The 10,444-nt window shown below is 43.3% G+C and overlaps 1 protein-coding gene across 1 annotated transcript in view; it reads right to left on the reverse strand.

The window, feature by feature from the left end:
- PCLO (piccolo presynaptic cytomatrix protein) overlaps nucleotides 1-3,745 on the reverse strand; it is a 539,688-nt gene extending 535,943 nt beyond the window's left edge. The window contains exon 1 of the mRNA XM_074984167.1: nucleotides 3,540-3,745. Within this exon, the coding sequence (XP_074840268.1) occupies nucleotides 3,540-3,745 (206 nt within the window). The remainder of the gene's footprint in view (nucleotides 1-3,539) is intronic.
- Nucleotides 3,746-10,444: the final 6,699 nt, after the last annotated feature.

The raw sequence follows: 10,444 nt of genomic DNA on the forward strand, positions 1-10,444 counted from the left end.
TCTTCACTCCCCAATGCCTTGATTCTTGTATTTTTTCCCCTCTTCTTCATTTAGGCCCTGATTCAACAGAGCACGCAATTTCAATTATTATTATTACAATTCAATTATTATTAGATTTTGATCCAAAGCTCATGGAAATCACTTGGAGTTTTACTACTGATACCAGCTGGCGCTGGATCAGATCTTTAATAGCCTGGAAACTTTTATGATTAAATGATTTAAACAACACTACTTATACTATCAATTAAATTAATTATTTTAAAGCTAAAATATAATATTAATAATGGATTACTAATTAATGGATTCTTCATATTTACAGAAAAATACATGTGTACAAAACCAGATATTTCCTGCTGGGCACTATTTACTTTCCTCGAGCCAGTCTAATTATGGAACTGAAAAGAGACTGCTTATTCTGGAAGGATAAATATAATACTTAGGAAGCATTGGTTGTCAGACTAGACTATTTTCACAGTACCTAATCTCAAAATACAAAAGATGTTTTTTTTTTGTCAGTGAAAGATTGTTTCTGAACTTTTTAACCATATACATAAAAGTAAAGTTTTCCTAAAAATTACATAGCTGTGTTTGAAAGGGGTCTAGGCATCTAATCCTCTCTGATGATATGGAACAGATACTCTGTTAGTGTTCACTGTCATAGTGCCACTGACATTCTGTGATGCTAAACTGATTTCCACTAGCTGAGGTTCTTTGTGATTCAGTCACAGTTTACTGATCACTAAGTAAAAATTGTCTGACTTTCTTCAGAGGTGCTGAGCACCCAAATCTTCACTGAACTTAACAGGTGCTAAAAGCCACTAAAAATCACAATAATTGTATTTATGCAGTTAATTTTAGGCACTCGGGTTTGGGAAAAATAGTTTTAGTACTTACAGTTAAGTTGTTAAAGTGTCATAATATGAATTACTTGCTCTTATACCAGTCCGGCTGCTGCATTTCCAATGACTTGAAAGCACTAAACCCAGTGCTTTTATTGTGTTGGCTGGTACTTGCAGGTATTGAGTACCAGCATCTCAGCAACTCCAGCCATGGTACAGGCTGCGGGAAGGGGAAGGGGAGCTGGCTGAGTACTGGCACCTCTTTTTTTTTTAAATGCTACAGACTAAACCTCTAAAAATATATACCACACATTTTACATAAGTGAAAGGGCAACTCTGTATCCTATTACAGATAATGCTTACTTTTCAAAGGTCAGTACTTGCCAAGATGTGTCAACAATGGTATATAGAATATCCATTTCCTGTTACATTTAGAATAGGAAACAGCAGTGGTCACTCAGAAACTCAGATGTACTGTGTAACAGTGGAATATGATGTCCTTATTATGCTAACCACTGTAGACCGAAAACAAAACTCATTATGATAAAAAACCTAAAAGACAGTGCTGTAAGGGCACTGTAACAAAGTGATACTATACAGATTCCGAGCCTGATCTTTGGCATTACCCCTTGAATCATTTCAAAATGAAATAAGATATGCAGATTATGAATATATTCTTGGGAACAATCCTACACTGGAAAATAGATGGAGTAGATGACTTAAAAGCTTTTTCCCCCCATCTCTAATTTATTTGCTCACATAGGGTTATTTTTCAAAGTGACAACCTCCAGAAGAGCAAAGAAGTGTTGAAGCTAAGGAATCTCAGCATTACTAAGCAAATCAGTTGCTTAAGTCAAAGACATTGTGTGACTTACCCAAAGTCTGTGGAAATCAATTGATGGACTCCCATTGAAACCCATGGACTTTGGATTAGGCCCTCAAAAGTCAGGTTCTCCCCTCCCTTTGTCAGTGAATCCAAGCAGCAGCAAAGAGCAAGTGAAGCCACTGAGCAAAAATGGATACTTGGTAATACCAATAGGTACGCAGACAATGTGATGATGGGCACCAGTACAAAACTGAAATAGGGTAACAACATTTCATCCTTTTACTCAATATGGCAGAGCACATTGGATTATTTAAAATTTTACTTTTATGAAATGGAGACAGTGTTTATTTTAATAGAAACTGTAATTAATTTCACAGAAACACATAGGGCTGGAAGGGACCTCAGGAGGGCATCTAGTCCAGCCACCTGCTTCAATTTATACAAGTATACCAATCATCTATGGGTTTCCAGTTATCCCAGACCATAATTTCAGGGCAACAGCTTTTTGTAGATATAAAGATTCAGCCAAGTGAAATCACCTCAGCTACCATTACGGATATAATGGAAAAAAGTTTATCATCCTTTGTACTGGTAGATTAACCTGAAAACAATAAACTTCTAAAAATTGGAATGCTTTTCTGGTATCACCAACTTCCACAGAAAAGATCATTTTGAGCTTCATTATGCACCCCCAGTTGCAAAGGGAGCCAAGGCCTATTAGGCACACCATTCTATTTCTCATAAATTTTCATCAGTTGTCCATTCTTAACAAACATGTAAGAGATACACAACGAAACCTCAGTTGCAAGCAAAATGGAGACAAATTCATCAAAGTGTGATTCCACTGACCTCTGTGGAGTTCCCTTAAAGATGGATTTACTTCAAACTGCCTTTGTGTGCTCTCTTAACATTCGCTTATATAAACCAGACACTATATAAAATAAATTGGCATTTATCTCGGGTCAGGTCAATAAGCCACAAGAACCTGTGGCACAGGCCAAGGAGGATCCTCTTTGTATCCTGCTTCCAGACAAACAACATACGCAGCTCCTGGAAAATGCAGGCTGCAACTAGCCTTTCCGAGACTGTGGCTGTGAGAAACAAGCAACTTCAGCACCATGGACAGCGGAAAGTGAATCCTCTGTATTTTTATGATCTGAATGTGAATTATCCATTTTATTTCCAGCACATATATTAAATATAAGGATTCACTTTTGGGCAAGGAATGGCTTAGGAGTTGGAAGGAGAACAAGGGAGTGATCAGGTTTTAGTTTTGCATTAGTAGGTGAACTCAACACCACCCCAGATCCAGACCCACTATCTGTCTCCAGCTACACCCCCAAAAATCGAATGAGAAAAGACCTAAGAGGGAAGAACCTAGGTGGAAACACAGACCTCTGCCCACTGACTCGCTAAACACATCAGCTGCTACTTGCAGGGCCAGGCGAGGGACTTGTCAAGGAAATGCTGCTCTAGAGTTTGGGGAGCTCCGGAGAGACTCCATCGCTCCAGCAGCAGCGGCCCCCGAAGGGCTCGGAGTAGGCAAAGTCTGGGCATCCCAAGCGCCCTGAGCCCCTCCGTGCAAACCAAGCCGAGCGCTGGCCGCACGCCTCCCGCGCCCTGCACCCCGCAGGGAGGCAGCCCCCAGAGCTGGCCCAGGGACTGGGGAGGCCGCGGGGAGCGGCCCCTTGGCACGGAGGCTTCAGAGGAACGCCCCGCCTAGGGGATCAGAGGCTGCAGCCCAGGGTCCGCACCCGCCCCCAGCCCGCCCGCTCGCTCCTCCCCGAGGCGATGCCGGCTCCTGATGCAATGCGCCCGCCTCGGAGCGCCCCGGCCGCCCCCCGCCCGGCGGAGGGAGAGAGGGCTGTGCATGCCTTGGCATGGGAGGCGGCTCCGCGCTGCTGCTGCCACTGCTGCCGGGGGGCAGCCCCTGCGCCCTTGACATGACGGCGGCGATCTGTCTCCGCTCCTCCTCGCTCAGCTGGCTCAGATCCGCCTCCCCGCCGGCCGCGGCTGCCGCCAGCCCTTCGGGGAGCCCGGCCAGCCCTTCCCCACCTTCCAGGCTCGCCTCGTTGCCCATGGCTGGAGGGCTGGCGCCCTGCGGGCGAGCTCTCGCCTCTCCGCGGCGCAGGCCAGGGGCGCTGGGCTGAGGAGCGGCTCCGGGCTCGCCTCTGCCACGCTGGGGCGGCTTAGTCCTCGGCGGCGGCCGCCGCTGCCTCCATAACTCCGGGGCGCTGGCTCCGGCTGCAGCCGGGGAGACAGAGAGCGCAGGCGGCCGAGCGCAGGCAGGGGAGCTCTGCCAGCACCGCCCCTCCGCCGGTGGAGCGCATGCTCCTAGCACAGGGCAGGTGGTGTCCTCCCCTCTCCGCGCCCACAGCCGAGGCCCCCTCCGCCGCCGGCCCTTAAAGGAGACGCAGATCCCGTGGCGGGCTTATACCAGGGCGCCCTCCACCCCAAAAGAGACCGCGCCCCAACTCCTCACCGGAGAAAGCGCCGCCCAAAAGCTGCCTCTGGCGCTCGGATCCAGCCAGTCTGGGGCTCCTGCGTCTCCCCCCTCAGCCCGGCACACACAAACCCGCCTGGACTTAGAGAAGTGCCGATGCTCCAAATACAGCCCAAGCCACAGAGCTGGCGAGACAGCGGTGCTGGAACCGGGAGTGAACATTGGTCCAGCACCCCTGAGAGTAGCAGAAGCAGCTCAGTTCTCCCATGCGCCCTGGGGGCTCTGCTACTTTTTGGCCCCCATCACTGAGTGAGGACCATACTGTAAACTCCTGGTCCCTACAGCACCCCAGGGTTTTTTTTTTTTTCCTTTCCTGCTGAGCTGTGGCACTGGCTTATGCCCAGCTCTCATTTAATCTATGCACCTTTATTGATGTTGAAGAATAGAGACGGCAGGGGCCAAAAATTGGATGAATCCAGCTCCAGCTTATATTGGCACTTTTGCATGATGAATTAGGATCTGGATTTAATTTACTTTATTTTGATGCACAGGGCAGCTGGAGTTGCTCATCTCTATGACATTTCAGGGTTTTGCTTTTCCCTTTCAATTCCAGAAGGGTAGTTTGAACATCACACTTTAAAAATAGCTCAGTGGGAAATATCGCATGAAGCAGGGAAAACACCATTACTGGGAAGAGTAAAAATGAGCCATAAGCACATGGGATTTCTGTCTGTCTCTGCTGCTGTGGGGTGGGCTTGGTGAGTGTGGGGTGTGCATCTGTGCAAGGGGTGGTGGTTGCACATAGTAATAAAGGCCCCAGGGTGCATCTGAGACCTGAGCTGCTGCTGCTCTCATGGGTGCTGGAACACACAAATGCAAATACAGCTGACAGGAAAACAGAGTGGAGTTTTGCTGCTAATTTCATCAGGGCCTCGATTTCATTCTAAATAGCCATGAATCTAAAAAAGTATTACAGAAATGTTTGCAAAAACTGACTTTCCTCAAAATATTGTGACATTTCCCTTTGCTTGTGAATGGTAACTGTCCATCTTATAAGAAGATGGTGCAAGCACCAAAGCACTTCAGTTACTGTGTGTCATAATGCAGCATCATGGAGGGGCTAAAAAGTCCAATTTTCAAGCAGCAGTCCTCACTGTAAAAAATGTAGGAGTAAAAGTGCAGAGCCAGAGAATGAAGCCAGCACACTACTAGCATCTGAGGCCTGCTACACTTTCCTTTTCATACCCTTCACGTTCTTCTTTCTCTTCCACCACTTTTCAGGGTTTTTAACTCCCTTACGCAGCACAATCCCCACAGCAAAAGCTTTCTGCTGCATCAAACCAGCTTGGGATATTAATAGTAAAGTTTTTCAAGCCTTTTTTGAGAATGCCCTTAAACCTGAGTCTAGGTTGGCCTAGTGGCCTTGGAGCACCCACAGCCTATGAGTACAAGAGCTCCTTTGGAATGTGTCCATATTCCAGGTGGTACAGATGACAAACTAGTAGAGACTCAATAGATAACTGCACAGGATAAAGTCACCTTGACCAATATTTTGATGCTAAGGCCTTTATCTTCTATGTGATATTTATGTAATGCCAATACATGCCAGTTGTTGGCACCAAGGATTGAACTTGCAATTCAGGAGGCTAAAGCCTTGTACTTTACTGCATGAGTTATAGGCCAGCTGCCTCTCAACCAAGGCTGTAGAGCAGAGACTTCACTCACCTTAGCATGAGGTCTCAGTGCCTCTGAGTACTACATTCAAAAATGATAGAAACAATGAGTGTGGCATTAACACCTTCTTTCATACCTGCTGTAGGTAGTTCAGGTCTTGCCACTACATACTACACATTAACATGCTCAAAACACAAGTCTGGTGTACCCATATCTCGGGCTGTGTCTACACTTGCATTCCTCTTTCAAAAGAGGAATTCAAATGAGGTAAATCAGAAATGCAAATGAGGCACAGATTTACACATCTCTTGCTTCATTTGCATGACCTCTTTTCAGAACAGATTCTTTCAAAAGAAAAAAAAGTGTTGTAGATGGGGGTCTTTCAAAAATAAACCCGATCTTCGAAAAAACCCTTCTTCCTGAAACAAAATAGGAAGAAGGGTTCTTTCAAAGATAGGGTTTATTTTCAAAAGAGCCCCACCTATACTGTTTTTTTCTTTGAAAAGAATATTTTCCAAAAAGAGATTATGCAAATGAAGCAAGAGATATGTAAATCAGTGCCTCATTTGCATTTTCAATTTCCCTTATTTGCATTCCTCTTTCAAAAGAGGAATGCAGGTGTAAACACAGCCTTGCTGTTCAATGTTATTTTCCTGTCATCCCCCTCGCAATTAGCCAACTATGGTGACTGCCTTTCCAATGCAACAATTAAGAAAATCATATAGATAGATTATCTGATACAATTTATCCTAGATTACAGGATTGTGTGCACAAATTTTGGTGTGATGCTAGCTATTAAACATTGGGTGCAGCCAACACACACTGTTGCATAATAATTGTGTTCTTCAAAATTTTCTTCTTTCTTCATCTTTTGCATGGTTAATGTCAATGCATGAGCAACAGCTTTTCTCAATGTAATGGAATTTCAACAGTGAAAGTCTTATTTCGCAGTCTATATGCACAAGGTTTGTGTCACAGTCCATACTTTGAAAACTGCAAGTATGTAGACTATCTTGTAGTGCTTTTCTACAGGTTACAATTAAATCCAGTTAGTACAGATCTTGCATGTCTCCACAAAGCATTTTGGCAGTGACTTTCTTTGAAATAGGTGTTGTTAATGCACAGTTATTGGTGGGTGCAGAATTCAAGTAATCTTGGTCCGCTGTCAATAAATTTTCCTTTTTCGTGGTAGCCAATGTGTAATGGCTATATGCCATAGGCCATAGCTTGAGCTAACTATAGCTTGCAGTCTTCCAGTAAACATAGTCATGTGCTGAATGGTATTTTACTAATGATGTAGTTGAGTTTCTGAAAAAGTCCCTCTCCTTAGACATGGAACAAAGTATTAGGGCAAATATACTGATAATGTTAGCAAAGCCTTCTGTGATATATATTAGTGATATAATATGTTCAAATGTAAAAGGATATTTAATCAAATGTCCTAGTGTGTTTTTGATTTGGGGAACCCACCCTGTGCTCACAGTGGTCTGGATTACTATTTCCATGCCAGAAAAAGGAATAAATACTTCTCATATAAAGACCTTGTCCCAGTTAGACTGGTTTCAGAGAAAGTGGTTACATCAATGTCAAGCTTCTCCACTCCTTATCTATGGTCATGGACTTTCTAGGGTGACTGACCTTCTCTAGATTGTTTGATACACTAATGCACATTTTCAGCCTTTTGCAACAAGCAAGATAGAAGAGGGTGACCATTGTACCCCACGGTTCAGTGTGTAAAACATGTAGGCCAAAAAAGATAAGAATGCAGAGGGTCGCTTAAAGAGTAAAGTCCACTCTCTTGACAATACTAAGCCCAAAGGCTTGAAGACCAATATGTTTGGAAGACAGCACAGTTGCAGGAGAGGCAGAGGAGGGCAAAGCTGAGTTGCTATGCCAACTGCCTAACACCTTCTCCACTAGCATTCATTTAATCAAGAACTACCTACCTACAAAACAGCAGTGTCTTTATAGATATTAGGGGGGGTTTTCAGCGCACATAATGGGGCTTCTGGATTAACTGCTAAACTCTAGATCTATGGCAGATTGTGCTTGGTTACCTGGTGGCATCAGCAGCAGGTCTTATGCCCATGACCTTACTTTCCCTATGAACCATGAATCAACAGGAATCTGTCTGACACTTCCCATGTATGTCTATTTTCTCCTAAACTAACTTTGTCCCATAAATTCCACTCACCTTTTTTCCCTCTGTAACAACTTCTTATTCTACTGATTTTGCTGTTACTGACAATATCACAAATTAATGAGGCACAGCACTCTGTTGTTGCAAATACAGAACAGCTATTAAATGAATCAGCATTTTCATCAGAAAGACATTATTGTTTCCATCATCGTTATTCAGGGGCTGGTATGAAACAGGTGGTCCTCAGCTAAAGTAAACTTGTGACAAAAGCAAAAGGAGCCTTGTCACTGACACAAATGAGTGTTTGATTGAGTCCCTACTGGCCACATAGCCACATCTCAAAAAAGTCCATCATGGCTGACTGCTAATTGACACATTTACCTGCCACCAGAAAAACTAGGATTTAAATAGTTTTATTCTTACCGTTATTTGGTGATATGATGCTAGAAGTGAGTATGGCAATTTATAGGCAAAGATATAAAAACTAGTTGCCAGCTCCAAGGTGCTATCTAAAGATAGTTATGAATAGAGATTGTGCCCTGAACACTAAAATTCACACTCAAAATTAATTAATTTACCACTATTAAAGAGGACTAGTTAATGTAACATACCTATTAATTTTAGGTAAAAACAACAGCATATTGCTGGGCAGAATGGCAAGCACTAACATTAAACTCATCACAAAAAAAGGAAGGGAGGAGCCAAAAGAGAGCACAGCAGAACCAGGGCACATGGTGGAGAGGAAAACATTCTCAAGGCTTGGTAATATGCCTGGCTATGTGCAAACAGAAAGAGCAGAAGAGAAAAACAGCCAATATGTTCATCAGTTGGACTCCTGGAAGTTGTGCTGGGCAACAGAATTGAAGATTCAGTTAAAGGATATGAAGAATTAGAAAAAAACATATCCATAATACTTCAGACTTAGCACACACATTGCTGTATCTTCAAAGTGCTGTATCAATGCCTAACTGAACTTCACAACAGCCTTATCTGTATTTCTATGCCCATTTTGCAGTAGTGGAATCTGTGGCAAAAAAGTGACTTTCCCCAATGATACTGAGGAAGGCTACAGATACCCTAGTGAGTTTTGCTGACAAAACACCAGTTTTGTCAACAAAACGGGTAAAACATCAACACCACGTCAACAAAAGTCAGCACTTCTGCCAAAAAACTTCTGCCTCTCCCAGATGAGGAAGAATAGCTTTTGTCAACAGGTTCTATCCACAAAAAAGCTGTGTGGATGCACTGGGGGGGCCTTCTCCTGACAGACAGGGAATCCAGGTCAACAGGTAGCCCTGTCTGCTGTGCTTCCAGGTGGATATTTTGCCAAGAGCACAGCCAGGCAGTTCAGCTGCTCTTTTGTTGGAGCAGAGCACTCTTTCTGATTGGCTTTTGTGTGTGGCCGCACTCTGTTGACAGAAATTTTGTCAGGAAGTATCTTCAAATGGTAGCTTCTGTTGACAGATTGCTGTAGTGTAACCATAGCCTAAGTGTTCATGTTCAGATGAAAATTCAGAACATGGTTCCATGTTCTAAGCCACGTTTCCTCCCTATATCATGTTTCTCAGAACTGTTATCTTCTGTTTTATAGTGACAAACGAAGTATTAGAACTGTGGAATATGTAGTGCACACACTGGTTGCAGTCAGTGACTGGATGAAATACCAAAACAGAATTTTCTATTTAGACAACAAACCTGATCAAAACCAATGGACACACAGCATCTTACTCCCAAGAGAAGCCTGTGAGTTATTTCAAACCTATTTCAACATAAAAACCAGAGGGCATTCAAGAGATCACTCTTATGATCAACTAGAAAATACTTTAATAAAAGCTGTGACGTCACCTAGAAACCTATGGTTCAAATAAGTTATTGTCGTATTTCATAGAAATCAGCAATATCATATGCAAAGATTTTTAGAAGGCTTGCAGTTACAAAGAGATGTGAGGGAGTTGAAGAGCCAAAGAACCACAAATGTATAATGGGAGAGGCTAAGTGACCATGAACTTGTGAGATACAGTTTTCTTTAGACAGACCCAATTACTTAAGGACAAGACAATCAGGAAACTCTACCACAACTCTATTCACATCACTGCAATCTTTTATTTTTAGGTAAATGATTGTTTGTTTGTTTTTTCACAGCCACAATAGATATGCAAGTCGAGTTTCCAAAAATCCCATCAGAATGGCCTGTCTTCTGCCTACAGTAGAGCAATAACATTGTACCTGTTCCCACTCTGGACACCCTTAGTGAATGAATCCTATACTTCTTTGTGGTCAATGGATTTCATACACACATAATGATCTTTTCCTAGTCTTCCATGCAGGGTGCAAAATTCCTCATCTTCCAACATCCATTCTGAGCTTCTGTTGATGGACATACTTGTATGTGGTAATCTCCCTGTTTTTGTCCTATTGTCTCAAGTGGGTAAAATCCAAGACTGCAGCTGACATCATTGCTGAGTGCTCTCTACTGACTCGCTTCTCTGCTATGTGCTCAAAATTGAGGCAAAACAGCAGCA

The sequence above is a fragment of the Carettochelys insculpta genome, chromosome 1, assembly GCF_033958435.1.
Source record: "Carettochelys insculpta isolate YL-2023 chromosome 1, ASM3395843v1, whole genome shotgun sequence".
In the NCBI taxonomy this organism is placed as follows: domain Eukaryota; kingdom Metazoa; phylum Chordata; order Testudines; family Carettochelyidae; genus Carettochelys; species Carettochelys insculpta.